General features: G+C 49.2%; 1 protein-coding gene across 2 annotated transcripts in view; it reads right to left on the bottom strand.

Annotated features, from left to right (window-relative positions):
* Window positions 1-17,874, bottom strand: part of bcr (BCR activator of RhoGEF and GTPase) — a 42,079-nt gene extending 24,205 nt beyond the window's left edge. Inside the window, exons 1-3 of one of the 2 annotated variants that reach the window (XM_035391037.1) lie at window positions 17,488-17,874; window positions 15,436-16,838; window positions 579-763 (exon numbers count right to left, since the gene is read on the bottom strand). In XM_035391037.1, coding sequence (XP_035246928.1) covers window positions 579-763; window positions 15,436-16,801 — 1,551 coding nt within the window. In that variant the 5' untranslated portion in view covers window positions 16,802-16,838; window positions 17,488-17,874. Of the gene's footprint in view, window positions 1-578; window positions 764-15,435; window positions 16,839-17,183; window positions 17,439-17,487 lie in introns of those variants that run through there. The other variant, XM_035391038.1, reaches the window with a different exon arrangement.
* Window positions 17,875-19,497: the final 1,623 nt, after the last annotated feature.

The raw sequence follows: 19,497 nt of genomic DNA, 5'->3' as shown, positions 1-19,497 counted from the left end.
TTCTCTAAAATGGGTGAGGTACCTGTTCGAAGTGAGCCACCTCCTGAGCCTTCTGTCTGAGCCCCCTAGCCTGCACTCCAGCACCCCACTCCACCCCACTTCACCCCAGAACCACCACTTACAGCTGCCTGCACACAACTTGTCCCGATCTAGACAGGCTTCCAGAACTGAGTCTGCTTCCTCTCAAGGTCTCCTCCTATCTGCTCAGACCAGGGAGCCCCTGTCCTGCGGCCCCACCCAGGGAGCCCCTGTCCTGCGGCCCCACCCAGGGAGCCCCTGTCCTGCGGCCCCACCCAGGGAGCCCCTGTCCTGCGGCCCCACCCAGGGAGCCCCTGTCCTGCGGCCCCACCCAGGGAGCCCCTGTCCTGCGGCCCCACCCAGGGAGCCCCTGTCCTGCGGCCCCACCCTTGCCTTCGCAGGGTTACAGTATGCTGCGTGGCTGTAGTGTGAAGAGCATTTTGGGGAAATGCATGATAAAAATGAATTAGATTCAGATTGTCCAGTGTAGTACAGTTGGGAGGAGGGGTACAGGGAGGGGCTCTGTGGGGAGGGGCGGGGTGGGGCGGGGGCACACTCACGGATTTGGCGGACTCCAGGGACCCCGAGGAGAGCGTGTCGCGGCTGCTGCGGCTGCGGGAGCTGAGGCGGGGGGAGGAGCACGGCGAGTCGTCGATGTACGGCATCATGTCATGGAAACGGCGCTGCTCCTCCGCCCGCTCCGCGTCGTACCCGTACGGAGGAGGAGTCCCCCCCAGCGGCCCGTCTGAGAGAGGGGGGAGAGGGGGAGGGGGGGGGGGGGGGGGGCAGGGAGAGAGAGGGGGAGGAGAGAGAGAGAGAGAGAGGGAGAGAGGGAGGGGGGGAGAGAGGGGGAGGAGAGAGAGAGGGAGATGGAGAGAGAGAGAGGGGAGAGAGAGAGGGAGAGAGAGAGAGAGGGGGAGAGAGGGAGAGAGGAGGAGAGAGAGGGAGGGGAGAGGGGAGGGAGAGGGAGGGGAGGGAGGGAGAGGGGAGGGAGGGAGGGAGAGGGGGGGGAGGAGAGAGAGAGAAAAGAGGAGGTCAGTAGGTGCCAGAGGTGAATGGCTCTATGAAAGATCAGCCTGACTCAATAGTTATTTTCTCTCAAAATGTTACACACACACGCATGTACACACACACACACAGATTCATACGCCAGAATGACAAAACCATTAGGCTAAGTGGCACAGGTGTTCTCTGTGTAAAATCTGGGTCACATTCAGCAGGTACAGGCTGAGGTGATTCTCAGTTGTCTAAAGCCATTGACCCCCCCCCCCCCCCACCCCCCACCGTCTATCTGCTACTCAGAAAACACAGTCGCCCACACCGTAAAGGACCATGTGATCTCCACACCCCCGGCTCTGTCCTCAGAATGAGAGAAAGGGTGACCTTCTGGGTGACCACACCCTTTCCCCCTCCTATCACTGAAACCGTCTGCCCATCAAATCCCCGTAGTCATGGAAACCTTCCCATCCCACTTATGTCCTCCGTCCTTATCTTATTTATTTAGTTATTTATTTATTTGGTACAATGGGAAGTCTTGACCCATGGGTTGCCAGACCTTTACAAAAACAGCCGTGGGACTGGGGATGCACGAAGACTCAGGACTTGTTGGAAACCCATCTCGTCAGAGAGAGGGGGCCATGCTAAAACAGCCCACCGGCACACGCCAGACCTCCACAGGTTCCCCACCTCTCAGCTCTCCTGGGGCGCTGGGGAAGCAGTGGTCCCAAAAGTGGATTCTAGTCCCCCTTTCTTCCTCATAGACATTCATTTTACACACACACACACACACACACACACACAAAGGCGGCCATTTTATTAACTGTGCTCCACCCACCCCCACCACTGGTTAATCTGCCCAATTTCTGCATAAAACATGTAATCCACAGAGAAAAAGACCACAGTTAATATCCTGGCAGCCACCAGCATTTACCCACAGGGGAAGGAGGGGGGGGAAAGAGAGCGAGAGAGAGAGATGGGTGGGGGAAAGAGAGGGAGAAAGGGGGATAGAGATAGAGGGGGTAGATGGGGAGGTCACCGGGATAGATATTTGATGATATTGGGGGGTGGGGGGTCTGGGTGTGCTCCGTTCTGTGTGCTGCAGGTTCCATTTAAACCCCAGAAAATAAGAGGGTGGGGGGGTCATACCCTCTTGGGAAGGAGGAAGCGGGGTGCATCTGGGTTAAGGATGAAAAACCTCACCCCGCTGCTCCTGTACCGTCAAATCCCAAAAATCTCATTTAGAAGCAAATTACCTTCGGAAAGGCAACAGGAACACAGCAAGCGGTACTGACATGAAACGCAAGAGAAACCCAACCGAAATGCGGCAGAAATCTCTTACTGAAATTCAGCACAAACCCGACTGACAAAGGGCCAAAATCTAACAGGCATTAAAACGGTGGACTAGGAGAATGGGCTATAAACTTTATTCAGATTTTTGAGCTGAAGAGACCTGTGACTTCGAGTCCTATCTGTTTGATTACAAAGAATAAAGTTCCTACATCTTTTCAGTTTCCCTATAAAAAATATTACAATAAACAGAAAAGAATCCCCGCATAAACGCCTGTGGCACAGTAGTCCCATTATTAGACCTTACTTACATAGAATGCGGCTGCAAAGTGCTCCAAATGAAGATTGGTGATAATAGTTATAATTAAAACAGGACATCATCAACACAATAATGAGAATGCACAAGAGCTCTGTGAATTCAGAACAATGCAAAAAGCATCGGGGGGGGGGGGGCGGAAAGCGCTGGAAGAACAATTCATCGTGCAGCCGAGCTCCAGCTCAGGCAAATGTAAACTCAATTTGCGGATCAAAGCGAAATAAATTAGATTTCATGCTTGCTTTCGTGGAAAGGTGTTTGGAGGGGCGGAACAAAAAGCCTTGAGCTTTGTCTTTGGCTGTTTCTTTGTGGGGTTTTTTTTGCCGCTGGTTTTTGGTTTGTTTTTAGCTAATGGTGAAAACGAAACGGGTGGATATCTTAATGAGTTTGATGAGAGAGGAAGTCAGGCTGCGCTACTTCAGCGGAACGCGCTCCTTATCACCTCCTCTCCTCCTCCTCCGGCTCGTCATCGTCCCTTTCACTCAGACAATAGGGGAGGCTCCACCTTGGATACGCCAACCCCACACGGGGCGGGGGGGGTGGGGGGGAGTGCAGTTACAATCCCACCTGCTCATGTTATCTCTAAATCAACAGACTGCACTCAGTTCCCTCTCTCTCTCTCTCTCTCTCTCTCTCTCTCTCTCACACACACACGCTCTGTCTGTCTACTTCCTTTGTTTCCTTCTTTTTTTCTGCTCTCTCTGTCTTTTTTCTCCTTCTCATTCCTGCTTCCCTCCCGTTTTCTCTCACCATCCCTTTGTTTCCCCATTTTCTGTCTCCCCAACTCCTTCCTTCTCGGTCTCCCCGACTCTCCCCATCTGTCTCCCCCCTTCTGTCTCTCCTGCCCTCTATCTGTCTCTCTCTACCCCCTATCTCTCTCTCTACGTCCTTATCTCTCTCCCCCTCTCTCTTGCTCATCTCTCCTTCTCTCTCTCTCTACCCCCTATCTCTCTCTCCACGTCCTTATCTCCCCCCCCCCCCCTCCCCCCCCGGTAATGTAGCCCCGTGCATGAGAGCAGTCCGCTGGTTAATCTGCGCATGCCACAGGGGGGTTTAATCTCCATGACTACCCGCGCTCATTCAATTACCCCAACGCCACGGAGAGAGGGAGCGGGAGAGGGCGAGATTTAGATGTCACGCCTTTTTCTTTCATTTAAAATGTTTTTTTTTTTTTTTTTTTTACACAAAATCTTTCCAGTAATTTTTCACTCTGGAAACAAAGAGGTGTACAGTCCCCGAGCCTGCAAGGAAAGGTTAACCCTTTGCTGGCCGACTGCAAGGTCACGGGGGTCGGTGGTCAAGGGCGCACTGAGAGGTGAGGACTGGTGGGGGGGGGGGGTGTTTCCGTTTCTGCAACCGCTCAGGACGCCAAACACTCTCATTTACAAAACGCGTTAAAACACTGAAGAAAAAGAAATCTACACCTCCATTAGCTGTAGTGGCAAGACAGCCGCTCCACATCTCCCCGCCTGCCCAGAGAACATATTCAGAGGTAACAATAAAAGAGGCCTGGGACTCAATCCATTCACAGCTAAGTGCACGTGCAGTATATCATCAACCGCGCACGAGCCGTTTAGATTAAAGCGCGTGTACACCGCGGCTACACGAGCTATTTACACCTAAGTGCATGGCATTACGGAACACGTTCCAATTAGATTTAAGCATATGCGTAGCCTCGCTACGCACCAGCCATTGGGGTTTAAGAGCGTATTACCACTGCAGACGAGCCATTGAGATTAATGGGCGTGTAACATTACTGCACACAATCGGTCCGGATTTAAATATATGCACTGTATGCCACTACTGGCGAATACCATTACTGTACACCAGCTGTTTAGTCCACGCATTATTACTGGCAGTACTCCATATGGCATATGCAGTACTGTCTGTGTATGAGTTTACTGTGCCAGTTGGGCACAGTGCACTGGCCTTCCAGTGCTCAGTGGGATACAGTCCTCCAATCAAAGGTCCTCCAATCAGCTCTCTCCCACAGGCGAACACGGCCGTCTGGGTGAGGGTACAACAGCGAGGCTGGGGCATCTGGCTCTCCGAGGGGGGCATCGGCGGAGCTGGCGGGGGTTACTGGGGCAATGACCGTGAACCGCAAGGAGAGACAAGCCGAGACAAGCCCCTTATCGCACGCAAACAGGAGACTGGGATGACGGGGAACATTTTTAATCACCCGCCTAATAATCCTGCTTTGTTTAGCAGGGGATTAAAAAATTTCCCCGTCATCTAAGTCTCTCTCTCACTCTCTCTCTATCTCTCTCTCATTCACTCACTCTTACTCTCTCACTCTCTCTCTCTCTCTCTCTCACTCCCTCTCTCTCTCTCTCTCATTCACTCACTCTTACTCTCTCTCTCTCTCTCTCATTCACTCACTCTCTCACTCTCTCTCTCTCATTCACTCACTCTTACTCTCTCTCTCTCTCATTCACTCACTCTTACTCTCTCTCTCACTCTCTCTCTCTCTCTCATTCACTCACTCTTACTCTCTCTCTCTCTCTCATTCACTCACTCTTACTCTCTCTCTCTCTCTCTCTCTCATTCACTCACTCTTACTCTCTCTCTCTCTCTCTCTCTCATTCACTCACTCTTACTCTCTCTCTCTCTCTCTCTCTCATTCACTCACTCTTACTCTCTCTCTCTCACTCACTCACTCATTCTCTCACTCTCTCTCTCTCTCATTCACTCACTCTTACTCTCTCTCTCTCTCTCTCTCATTCACTCACTCTCTCTCTCTCTCTCACTCACTCACTCACTCACTCACTCACTCTCTCTCTCTCTCTCTCTCTCATTCACTCACTCTTACTCTCTCTCTCTCTCATTCACTCACTCTTACTCTCTCTCTCTCTCTCTCACTCACTCACTCACTCACTCACTCTCTCTCTCTCTCTCTCTCTCTCTCACACTCACTCACTCTGTTCTTTCTCTCCCATGGTTGTGTCTTTTCTAAAAGGGTTTTGGCACATTTGCTAGCTCTGTTCCGTTTCATTCTTGAGGGTCGTGTCCTTGGTTACCTTGAAAACAGGAAGCAGCCTCCATTAACGCCCTTCGATTGGTTGGCAGCAATGAGCTGAGAGAAGGGCGGATTGGGGGTGAGGACAGACAGGGGGAGGGTTTTTGCATCACAGTGCTCTCTGGGGAATGTTCAATATAAGCACCAGAGCACGCTTTCCCCTTGACTCTGAGCAACACCTTCGTGGAGCGTGCGGTGTCTTAGCAACGATATGATGTTGTTACCTGTGCAGCAGACCTCAAAATTAACAAGCAACAACAAAAAAATACCACAGAAGAATAAAAAATATATATGTATTTTGAGTTTAAAAATAAGCCTCTTTTGCAGTTTTTTAAATGGTTGAACATGCACAGAAGTGCCACATTAGAACGGAATGAGGTACGAAGCATTCTGCTACTGCGGTCTCCTGCCCGGCCCCGCCCCAACCTGAGAATTGTCCAATGGCAAGGCCGACCCCAGTGAGTGACTGACTGCTTAGCGCTTACCAGCAGAACAAGGGGCGGCGGATGGTGAGATTCCTCCAGACTGGGCTACTCCCTCGCACTGTACAGGGAGCACATTAAAAGATTAAAAATGAACTATTTGTGTTTTGACAATGGCGTGCGCCTGAGAGCTGCCCTCCCTTCCTCGGGCTTTATTGTGAAGACTGGACATCTGGCTACGGGGAAAACCTGCGCTGCAGTTTGGCACTCAAGACCTCCGCCTTAAACCGCCATAAACCACACCTCCGACGAAAAAAAATTTCAACACTGTAGAAAATGAAACGCCATTGGACGGCAGCGCGGCTGGCCTGAGAGAGGGGCGGGGCCGGGGCACATGCCTATAGCATTGTTAGCGCACTGCGCTCCTTTGTCATGGAAATGTTCGGCCATTTCTGCGGTGTGAGAGGAACGAAAACGCTCCTAATTACAGGCCCCTTCTCCTGAGGGTCAGTCTCCATGACAACGGGGCCTACTGCCCAGGGAGACCACGTAGGCACATACACACACGGCATGCACATACTATCACACTATACATGCATTACACACACAAACACAGACACACACACAATATACATACACTGTACACACACACTATACACACATGCACAAACGCACACTCTATTGTCCATTGTATTTAAATGAGAGCTGAAAATGGCTTCAGCGATGTTGCAGACAGTAGACGGTGATAACATTCTAATAACGTTACGTAATAACCCCCCCCCTCGCCCCCCCCAGTCAGCAGAGAGCAGAGCGGGAGGCGGGAGGCTCCATCTGGGACAGGTGTGAGTCTCCCAAGCATGCAGTGAGCCGTTCTGCAGCTCAGAGACCACACTGACAGGAGCACTGTCCCGCACTGGGGGAGGGGGAGCAGTGTGTGTGTGTGTGTGTGTGTGTGTGTGTGCGTGTGTGTGTGTGTGCAGCTAAATCTGAAGAAGCTCAGCACCACTGCTAACATATTGCTGACACGCAAACTATCAGCGAACAATAGAGCATCCCAACAATCACACACATACAAATAAACACACACACACTCACTGCGCACGAACACACACACACACACACACACAGATGCATGCACACACAGAAATAAAAAACACACACACATGCACACAAGCAAAATAAGCCAGCATTATTCACAAATTCAGTTATTATGCAGTTTTCTCTCAGGCATTTGAATAATGACTTTAACTTTGTATTGAATCAAGGCCAAGGCCAGCTATATTCATGTTCTACTGTGAGTCAACCAGCACTAACAATCCAAACAGTGTGGAAAAATCAACACATATATAACTAAGGAAAGTGAGGAAAAACATAAAGCTATTTTACTCAGACTGCTAGTATCCGTTCTCCTTTGTCTACTTCACACATTTCCACATTCATTTTTAAATTACTTTTTAATAAAAAGTCAAGAGATCCTTGCTATCCTAGCTTGGCTTTATGGGTCTTAAGGATAGGCAATTGTGCTTAAAAAATGTACAGCACAGCCTGTTTTCATTTGCATACCTTACTCAAAACCAAATACAATCTGGAGAACACCACCCCCAGTGTTGCGCTCCAACCCGCTAGAAACACTGAACACAGGCAGTGCCCTGGCGCACACTCCAAACAAATGAAAACAATAATTACGTTACAATAAAACCAATTCTGTTGTGAAACAAAAAAATATGCCGGGAAATTTTCTCCGGCACACGCAGCTTGGTTCTGGGCAGGAACTCCCGAGTGCCGCCACCGTATAAGGAACCAGCCACTGTGCACTCCTCTCCGGAGCAGAAGACCCAGAGGAGACGCAAATCACCAGGGTTCACACCAGGAGGAAAACACATTAGGGAGCACACGCAGAGTACGAATATGTGCTGCGTTCTCTGTGACCTCCCAACACGTGCTCACCTGGTGGAGGTGAGTGTGGAACCCTGGGAATAGAGGAACTGGGAGCACTCCCTGCAAGCACAAATGGCTCAGCTTAATTACACGGGAACGCTGCAGTCATGTCGCTAGGGAAGAGTCATGATCAAGTTCTGTTGTTGGACAGGAGTGAGAGCATCCACCACCACCACCACCACCACCAGTGCTACAACACCGGCTACAACCCCACAGAGGGCTCGGTGCTGACGGAGAACGGCAAAAACGACAGAGCAACGGTGACTCACGCAGCCGCGAACTCCCACCACGCTACACCTCAACAAGCCCTAACGCCGGACAAAGAAGGCGCGGATTGAATCGACGGTTTACAGTTATTGAGGTACATATCATGTAACAGACTAACACATACCCCACAAGACAATGCAATCCATCTAGACCACCTGGAGCTTTCTTAGTCTCCCAGAGCTCGTGGGTTACCGCATATTTATACCACTCTGACCAGCTCTAGACAATATGTGTGTGTGTGTGTGTGTGTGTGTGTGTGTGTGCGTGTGTGTGTCTGTGTGTGTGTGTGTGTGTGTGTGTGTGTCTGTGTGTACGTGTGCGTGTCTCTGTGTGTGTCTGTGTGTGTCTGTGTGTGTGTGTCTGTGTGTGCGTGTGTGTCTCTGTGTGTGCGTGTGTGTCTGTGTGTGCGTGTGTGTGTGTGTGTGTGTGCATGTGTGCAGCTAAATCTGCAGCAGCTCAGCGCCACTGCTAACATATTGCTGACACACAAACTTTCAGCGAACAATAGAGCATCCCAACAATCACACACATACAAATAAACACACACACTCACTGCGCACAAACACACACACACACACACACACACACACGCAAAACAAGCCAGCATTATTCAGATATTCAATTATAATGCAGTTTTCACTCAGGCATTTGAATAATGACTTTGACTTCGTGTTAAATCCAGGCTGTGGTGGACAATTTCCCAGCAGTCTGTGACTAATCAAGACTTGCTTTGAGGGGACCAGCCAGTTAACAACACTATCAGCCATTTAATGGTTAATCCAGGAGTAGTTCTTTATGGCAGGTTCTTTAGACATTATGGGGGTGGGGGGATGTGGGTCCCCTCTGCTTGGGGGGGGGGTAACTTAATGGAACAGTGTTAAGCTCTATTTTATAGCCGATAGCTCCCTCTAGGTCACATAACCCCAGCCACGGAAGGACAGAAGATTGGGTCGTAGAATCAACGACCAATTTCCTCCAACCGCACAATGACTCCTTTTTATCCACCGAAGGATCTGACCGCTTTACCGCACTATTGTCTGCGATAATATTCTATAAAGCCCTCCGCTAAAGACCTCCAGTTCCTTCGGGGAGGGGATTTTTATATAGAAGTCTCCGAGACGGTAAAAACCTCACTCTTAACTGAGTGAGCCCTGGTGGCAGGGCCCCTCATTTGCTCCCTGAAACCACATTTTACACAAAGCGTGTGTGTTTTTCCCCTTATGTTCCAAAACGTAAAGCCCTAAAGCCTCTCCATTTCAGTAAAGCCTCCAGCCTCCCCTGTTCTTAGGCTCTGTACGGTCGACGGTCAAACCTGGCTAAATGCGCTCATCCACGTTAACTGTCTGACCTGTAGTACGCACTATACACTCAGTACATATCCTGCTGTACGCACTATACACTCAGTACATATCCTGTAGTACGCACTATACACTCAGTACATATCCTGCTGTACTACTATACACTCAGTACATATCCTGCTGTACTACTATACACTCAGTACATATCCTGCTGTACTACTATACACTCAGTACATATCCTGTAGTACGCACTATACACTCAGTACCTATCCTGCTGTACTACTATACACTCAGTACATATCCTGCTGTACGCACTATACACTCAGTACATATCCTGCTGTACGCACTATACACTCAGTACATATCCTGCTGTACGCACTATACACTCAGTACATATCCTGCTGTACTAACGGATACCAAAAATGCACGAGAGAGCAGGTACTGCTCAGCTGTGGAGCTGTTTCTCTAGTGAGTGTACATTAATCTTATCAAGTGCATGTCTGAAATTAATGAAACTTGAAGTGGTGATTTTTTTGTTGTTTATTTTAAATAGCGGTATTAAACAAAAACAAAAAGTGACAGCAAAGAAACCTGTACTAGCATACAAATGCAAAATATATTTTGTTTGGGGGGGAAAAAAATAAATATCAGGATTTAAAACTACTCAGCCTCAACCTTCTTTTGATATCGTGAGTAATGGTTCGTAGAGACGCCCTTAATGAGACTCACATACCGTGCTTGCTTTTTGGCCATGACGAAATTAGCAGTTGGCTGCGGTGCTAACGCACTGTTTTTAAAACGACAACAACGGACCGATCCGGTGGTCATTAATGAACCAAACCCCCAACCAAACCCCCAACACACCCACAGTTCATTTACTCCTATCGTACCACGCTCTTTTGCAACTAGTGACAAACTTACTGAAATTGTGCCTCGTGTTCGGGCTAGTGTTTGTCAATTGCTTTGGACAATTGCTGTGTTAGGGTGTAAATTTGATCTGAAGTTTCTGATAGAAATCCAATCGGTGTTTTTTTACTCAAGACCCCGTGGGCCTGATTTGCTAAGACCTTTGGCATGTGCAAAACCTTTTAGCACATGCAAAATTAATAACACAACCAGTGATTGGTGCAAAACAAATGCCATGTCCCATCACTGGCCATGTTATTGATTTTTTGTGTGCTAAAAGGGTGTAAGTAAATCAGGCCCTGTCCGGTAAGCAAGGCCAATGCTCAGACGTTCATAACAAAGCCCTTTCTCAGGTCACGGCTCTCATAGATGCATATTTATCACCATTTTTATAAATTGGCGTTCTTAGCCTTTCATTTTAGATCTCCTGGGAAAAAAACCCAGCCTCTAGTATGATGTTAAAATACCTTTCTAGCGCCTCATGTAGCTTAGGGCTACCATGCTTCAGCATGCCATTGCTGATGATGTTGCCCAATCACATGCTTCCTGGGTGTATTTCATGTCCAGGAATGGTGCTATACAAAACTACAGCCTAAATGTAAAAGATGCAGGGGTGGTCATGCAAGAACTCACAAATAAATTGGGTCTAAAATTGATTTAGCTGACGCCAGACCAGTTTCCTGCCTTTTTGTCACACAGAGAGTAGAGTTTTGATGGTGCTCAGCTGATCCTGGGTCAGGCAGATGTGCAGTGATGCATAACCAGAGTAAGCAGAACGAGTGCATTATGTAACTGTGTGAAAGAGGTCGTTGGGGAGCAGGCTCCAGAATGTTCCGTTAGAAACAGAAAGGAGCACTCAGCCCGTGAGGAGGGAGTCCCAGGGTGGGCATCTCTGATTGGCTTTGAGGTTTGGGATGATTCCTAATACTCAACTCAACCCACCCCCACGGTTGATCTTCTATTTATCTAGTTTGGAATAAAACGTAGAAAGGTGTGTGTGCGTGTGTGTGTGTGTGTGTGTGTGTGCATGTATGTGTGTATATGCGTGTGCTTGTGTATGTGTGTGCAAGTGTGTGCATGTGCATACACACGCACACACACATACTACACATGCATGCACACATACCTGCACACACAAAAAAAACATGTTTTGGCTATTGGAGATCTTTTTGAGGGGATTCATTCAAGCCTCCGTACCCCATGCACCCAACTCCCCCACCGCGACCCCCCACCCACACACACACATGCATACACACACACACATACACACACACACACACTAACACCCCACCTTCACATAGACCCAAGCTTCCCTGCAATATTATCTCAGTACAGCTGTGATACAGCTTTACATTCCAGCGCATTCCGCGGACCCGCCTCACCCTCGGCCCGGGCCTTCCGCACGCGCCTCGCAAAAAGTCAGATCGGCACGCCGCGGACTTCCGCCGCCACCGCCGCACCTCGAGGCCCAGGCGCTGGGCCGCACGCGCACCGCACCGCACCACGCGTTTGCCAAAAAAATCACCGTGAGGAGTGAAAGAGCAGACGCGGCGCGGTCTGGCGCAGCCACCGCGGGCGCAGCTCCACGTCGTCTGGAGCCCCGCTCGGTAAAACAGGGGCTCCTCTCTTCACATGATCGATGTTTGTGCGTCTTTTGGAACGCCGACCGGTCAAACTTCGCTCGGCATTCCCAGAAAGACCAGCGCCTCAGTGCGCTCTGCTTCTCTCCCGTTGGCAGCGGGAGTGCTTACCGCCCTGGCCCCCACCGCCGTGGACCCCCCCCCCCCCCCCCCCCCCCAGCACACTGCCGCCATTCAGACAGAGAGACACTGAGACAGTTCAGGCGTCTGCAGAGCTGCCTGAGCAGAATGAAAGACCCCTCTCTGCAAGGTATTGTCACAGATTCTTTATACTCGCCAGATGCTCAGCTCCTGCTTTCCTGGCATCCTCTCTTTACAACGAGTTCACATATCAACTTAATACATTACTGTCCATCAAAATATCGGCTTTTCACAAATGAAATTGTTTTACTGTCTCCATGATTTGTGGATAAATACTTAAAGCCATAATGATTCAATTCATATTCCATAACAGATTTTAAATTGATTACATATATCGATAATATGCATACATTAAATATAGATATATATTCTCTCTCTCTCTCTCTCTCTCTCTCTCTCTCTCTCATATTATGTCAGAGAATTCCACTGACTGCAGACACTTCCTCGGGGTTACCTAGCAACGGCATTGTGTGGCAACGTTGCAGTCTTATTTCCATCACAGGCATTTGGCAGCCACTCTTAGCCAGAGCAGCTCACAACACCAAGTCGAGTAGATGGGGGATACAGACCTCAGAGGGCACTCTGGCACCTCTGAGAGGGGGATATGGTCCTAAGAGACAGGCAATGCGGGCCAGAAAGTGCAAGACTCAGCTAACAGCTACCCTGACAAGCACAAACAAACAAAAAGCAAATGCAGCAGGTTCAGAAGCAACAATTAAAGTTGTGAGTTTATGCCTTTCCTTATCCAAAGTGACTTACATAGCTGATTCCCTAATCCACTTGACTGAAACACCTGATGCCCTTATCCAGACTGACAGACACAGCTGATGCCCTTATCCAGACTGACAGACACAGCTGATGCCCTTATCCAGACTGACAGACACAGCTGATGCCCTTATCCAGACTGACTGACACAGCTGGTACCCTTATCAAGACTGACAGACACAGCTGATGTCCTTATCCAGACTGACAGACACAGCTGATACCCTTATCCAGATTGACTGACACAGCTGATGCCCTTATCCAGAGTGACTGACACAGCTGGTGCCCTTATCCAGACTGACTGACACAGCTGATGCCCTTATCCAGAGTGACTGACACAGCTGATGCCCTTATCCAGATTGACTGACACAACTGATGCCCTTATCCAGACTGACAGACACAGCTGATGCCCTTATCCAGACTGACTGACACAGCTGAGGCCCTTATCCAGAGTGACTGACACAGCTGATGCCCTAATCCAGACTGACAGACACAGCTGATGCTCTTATCAAGACTGACAGACACAGCTGATGCCCTTATCCAGAGTGACTGACTGACACAGCTGATGCCCTTATCCAGACTGACAGACACAGCTGATGCCCTTATCAAGACTGACGGACACAGCTGATGTCCTTATCCAGACTGACGGACACAGCTGATGTCCTTATTCAGACTGACAGACACAGCTGATGCCCTTATCCAGACTGACTGACACAGCTGATGCCCTTATCCAGAGTGACTGACTGACACAGCTGATGCCCTTATTCAGACTGACTGACACAGCTGATGCCCTTATCCAGAGTGACTGACTGACACAGCTGATGCCGTTATCCAGAGTGACTGACTGACACAGCTGATGCCCTTATCCAGAGTGACTGACTGGCCCTTATCCAGACTGACGGACACAGCTGATGTCCTTATTCAGACTGACAGACACAGCTGATGCCCTTATCCAGACTGACTGACACAGCTGATGCCCTTATCCAGAGTGACTGACTGACACAGCTGATGCCCTTATTCAGACTGACTGACACAGCTGATGCCCTTATCCAGAGTGACTGACTGACACAGCTGATGCCGTTATCCAGAGTGACTGACTGACACAGCTGATGCCCTTATCCAGAGTGACTGACTGGCCCTTATCCAGACTGACTGACACAGCTGATGCCCTTATCCAGACTGACAGACACAGCTGATGCTCTTATCAAGACTGACAGACACAGCTGGTGCTTTACATGAATCTTTTTCAGTTCAACACTCACTCACAAATGACAGTGAATGATAAGTTCTGCCACACATGCAGTGCCCTATGACACACGGTACACTGCTTTACTGTAAACACACTGACATTCATAGAAACCTGTCCTCTTCACTTTCTGTAAAGAGACGTTTTGTGTTTGTGTAGAAAGCATTATACAAATAAAACTGAACTGGACTGAAATGCTAAAACTCACCCGTGCACATGCACACAGACACACACACACACATACGCGCACACGCAGTTGCGCACGCAAGCAATCGATACTGATCCCAGCTGAAACTGAGGCCTACCCAAGGAGACTAATCATCTCAACACTACCAGCTCTGACTGCAGATGAGCCTAGAGAAGGGCTGGCACATGTGATCAGGCGATGAGAATACTGAACCCGAACTTCCCGACAACAGAAGGAAACAAGGAAGAAAACGTGCTTCCACACAAAACGAGAGGAGATGCCCTGCAGCCTGCTGCAGAGAGCCTGTGGCTCAGCGCTCAGACAGGAAGTACTGAAGGGATCTCAGACCGCTTTTGCATCGCTGCATGTTTACCCAGCCATCCACCCAATCAGAGCCCTCAGTGCATCTCTAACCCCGCCCACCAAAGCTGACACCCACAGCGTAACAAAGAACTAATAACAACAGCCAATCACCTCACACACCTAGGCATACATGTAGACACACAAACACATAGATGGCAAGGCAGCCAAGGACTTCCTTACCTACGCAGTGCTTTGAAAATGTGGGTAAGTGCCACATTTGGCACTTACCCACTTACCTACTCCCCTGCCCCCAACCCAGCTCTAGCCTATACCCCCAACACCCCCCAGTGCCTCTCACAGAACCCCATCCCCAAAGTGCCCCTTTATTTCACTTCACTATACTGCCATTTAGCGGACATCTCATAAAAAGTCACCACAACAGCTAATAACCCCAGCACCAAAACAGTAAAAACAGATCTGCAATCAGAGGTGGAAAATCCAAGTTCAGAAAGTAAAAGTTCATCTCAGGATTTTGTTCCAGTCACCTGGATTTGCTCATTAGCACCAATCTTCTATCAGGAGGTAGAGCTAAATCAGCTGGCTGAGCTCATGGGTGGATGAAACATGGGTGGACTTTTACTTTCTGACCCCTGGACTTTCCACCTCTGACTGCCACCGCTGCTTACCCAGGTCTCCGTGGTAACTGTTGTCACGCAGGGCCCTGTCCGCGTCGCCGGCCCAGACGTGGACGGACTTCCTGCTGCTCCCTCCCGGCAGGCCGGCCTCGGGGCCCGGCACGAGCACGTGCGGCGCCCCCCGGTGGCGGCGCTGGCCCTGCGGCGTGGGCGGGCTGCTGCTGTCCAGCGACTGGTGGGAGTTCTGGGAGGGGGAGCGGCTCTTCTCCTCGCGCGGGAAGGCCCCGCCGCGGTAGGCCGTAGGGCTCGGCGACACGCGGCTCGACTGCCCGGACGAGAAGTCGTCCTCGCTGGACGTCAGGTTCTCGTTCGAGCTGCAGTCGGGCGTGTAGCCGCCCCCGCCGCCGCCGACCCCGTCCTCCAGGCTCCCCGGAGAGTACGCCCGGCGCGCCCAGGCCAGCCCGCCCCCGTCCCCGACCCCACCCACGTACACGCTGGTGTACGGCGGGAAGTCGGACGGCTGCCAGGGAGGGGGGGGCGCGTGCGGCTGCTTGCCGCCGTTGGGTCTGGCGGTGCCGGCGGCGTCCCTGGGAAACCTTGGCGGGGGCCCGTCGCCGTCCTCGTGGCTCTCCACCGACCGACCCCTGTGGACAGGCCTGCGGAGGAGGAGGTCCCCCGTCGTCATGGCGGTCGTCGCCGTGGCGACGGTGGCCAGGTTTCCGGGCAGCGAGTGCATGGAACGCTTGCGCTCGATCTGGGTGCTGGCGTCCCGGTCGCTCCCGCGGACCACGCCCCGCTCGTGGTGGTACTCCAGCCCAGCCTTCCCCTCCCCTGAGGAGTGCGAGTTGGCCCTTTTGATCCGCTCGAAGTTGGACCTCAGCGCGGCCACGCCCAGGCCCATGCCCGGCCGATCTTTCGACGAGGGGTCTGTAGGGGGCGTGTCTTTGTCAGGGGGCCTTCGTGAGGAGGGGACGCCACCCCTCTGTTTGGACGGCGATGCCCCATCTGCCTCGCCCAACTCCCTGTGCAGTAGCACCTCCCCTCCAGTAGGGGGCTCCACCCCTTCACCGTGATAAGAGTGTTTCCTGGCAGGTGCAGGCCTCTGTTTTCCCCAGTCTCCCAGGGCTTGGTCCTGCATGTGGGGCGGGGTCTGCTGGACGGGGTCGCCCGTGTGGGACACCCTCCGGAACCCCCATCTCTGACGGTCGTAGCTCTTACGCTCCTTGGCCAGCAGCGTCTGCAGGTAGATCATCCGAAAGCGCTCCTTGTTCACCTCCACCTCCAGGAGCCGGATGGAGGCCTTGCACCGCTCCAGTTCCTGCTCGATGCTCCCCACCGAATTCAGCTCCATCTTGGGGGGGTCAGACTCTGGGAACTGGGCCTTCCAGGCCTCCACAAACCCCACTGGTTCCACCATCGCTAGAGGCCCAACTGCCAGCCCAACTGTATCAGTTCTGAACAAGAACAACAGACACTACTGTTAAAGAGACACTGCACAGCTAACAGCAAACTGTGATTTCTACAAAGGTCTTTGTTGTAGATTTTTTGTTTTTAAATGAGTCTGTTCACAGCCAGGAAAATCAATTCAGCACAGCCCCAAATGGAGGCACTTCAAATAAAATAATGTATTAATATTTTTAAAAATAATATTCTCATAACTCATTACTAGATTACTTTGCTGTATTTATATTGTCAACACCCGTGTACATATTTACATTGTCCCCCCACTACCCATCTTGCCTTATTATGAAAAATAAAAAATTATTTAGAATACATCGGCGATCGGACATTTTCTTTACCTGCGTAATTACGGATCAATTAGAGAATTGTGGAATAATCGTCTGATAACATCAGTCTCTCCCACAGCGAGCTGTCTAGAAATGAGACTCCCGTTACAGGGACAGTGTGATATCGCTCGCCAACGAGCACCTTCCGTTGCATTTTTTAGTTCATTCCGCGGGCATAGACTCTCCTTCATTCATCCTTTTCCATAATCATCCTCAGTTGTCCGAAACCCCTCTATTGTATCTAGCAACCGATGTGAAAGCAAAAAATAAATAATTAAATGAATGTATAAATAATGCAAAGGAGCAATAAAATTACCGTTTTCTTTGCGATGCCCCTTTATCCCGCTCCTTTTGGGGATCCCGGGTGGTTTATTGTTCGTTTCGACTCGTTATCCCATTTTTCTTCCTGTTAAATGTCATCACTTATTTTCGCTCAGATTTTCATCCGTTTCCTTGCCGACGCTCCTCGTCTGTTCTCCCCATCTCGCTGCAGGAAGGGGAGTGGCCACGCACAGTAGTCCTATGATTGACAAAGGGGCTCACCGCTTTGCTACACTTAAAGAAACCGGGCGGAGATAATAACTAGATTTTTTTACGTCAATTTAAAAAATGAATTAAAAAGTCTTAAAAAATAACTATCTTTACCCAAACCTCGGTTAATATGGAAGACAGTCACCCTTCACGGATATACTAACATGACACAGCACAATACAAACATGGTCTTTGTCGGCAAAGGTAACATTTTAGCTGAGGTCAGTGTATCTTCAGTCTTCTCCCAGTTAAATGATCCAATAGCGCCACCGTTTGAATCCCAATTATCAAAACCAGCAAGTTAAAAAGAATTTGTCATAGAATTGTCGATTATAGAAAGAATTTGTGTATGAAATATAATATAACAAAGCAGATGGTTATGAAAAACTTTTGTGTGAAAAATCTTCCTTCCTTTGATATTTTTTCCAGCGTGGGGATCATTTGTTGTTGTTGAGGCTGAAGGTGATCATGTGAATGCACTTGTAGAACTAGGCATGAATAGTCTAATCCAACAGTTAATAACTGGATAATTACACAAATAAGGCACATCAATGCAAGAAGAGAATCTGCCTTGGCATAATTTCCCCCCAAAATAGGTGCCAAAATTATTTGTACCCCTGTTTTTAGTATTTTGTGCACTTGACTTTCAGAAGGATAAAAAGCAATATTCCATAATATTTTATGATATTGGTTAACATATGGTGGGAGGTCTTTGACTAATCCTTCATTCAGAACTTTTAAAGATCTGTCCGATCATTTGGTCTATAGACTTCTCTTTTTCAATTCAAATTACAAATTTTCAGAACAGAATTTTGAGGTATGCTTGTGATCATATCTTGCAGAAAGATCAATTTGCAGCCAAGATTGAGCTTATGTCGGTGTGGGTACCAAGTTGTTTTTTTCAAATGGGGGGGGGGGGGCTTTCTTCTTTCTTCTTAGTGATGTTCCAAACAGTAGATTTTTGGTTAGCCTAAAGTTTGGCATAGGTTTCTGAATGTTTTTTCTTATTCCTCAGCCTCATAATGGCCTGCTTGACTTCCGTTGTCACAACTCTGGTCCTCAAGTTGACAAACGCAAATAACAGACTCAAAAGGCAACCAAAAGCCTAGAATCAAGACTAGATCCTGAAAGCTCCTTATACTTGCACCAAGGTACTGCGCTTTATACATGGTGAAGCCAAAATGTATATAAATACCCTTATATAAAAGCTGAGCTTGTGCCCTTCGATCATGTGAGAATTGTTTGATTACAAATCTAAAATTGTGGCTTATCAAGAAAAACAAGACCAGGTCAAAACTTAGTATATGGCTGGACCTAACACGCTTCATCCGGCCGACCAATGGCGTAACTTCATAACTCGGCCGACCAATGGTGTAACTTCATCACTCACTCAGTCACTCAGTCACAGACATTCACGTTTGTAGGGCTGGCCCCGCTGTTGCAGTCCAGCCAAAAATGTGTCCCAAACATTATGGAGCTCACTGTATGTTGTGCAATATATAATTGTGTAATAGTAATGGTTACGTTCATTCAAATTAACCTAAAACAATTTCAATAAGAAATATAGGTGTAACAAATTAAAGTGAAATGTTTAGGTTTATCCAATGAAACATTTATTTCAGTGTATATTATATACATAGCATGGCCAAAAGTATGTGGACACCTCACATCCAACATCTTATCTGAAATTATGGGCATTAATATTGAGTTGGTCCACCCTTTGCTGCTATAACAACCCCCACTCTTCTGGAAAGGCTTTTTACTAGATACTGGAGCATTGCTGCAGGGATTTGGT

The sequence above is a fragment of the Anguilla anguilla genome, chromosome 14 (genome assembly GCF_013347855.1).
Source record: "Anguilla anguilla isolate fAngAng1 chromosome 14, fAngAng1.pri, whole genome shotgun sequence".
In the NCBI taxonomy this organism is placed as follows: Eukaryota; Metazoa; Chordata; class Actinopteri; order Anguilliformes; family Anguillidae; genus Anguilla; species Anguilla anguilla.
Note: the sequence above shows the minus strand (reverse complement) of the source record. Positions and strands in the feature narration are given on the sequence as shown.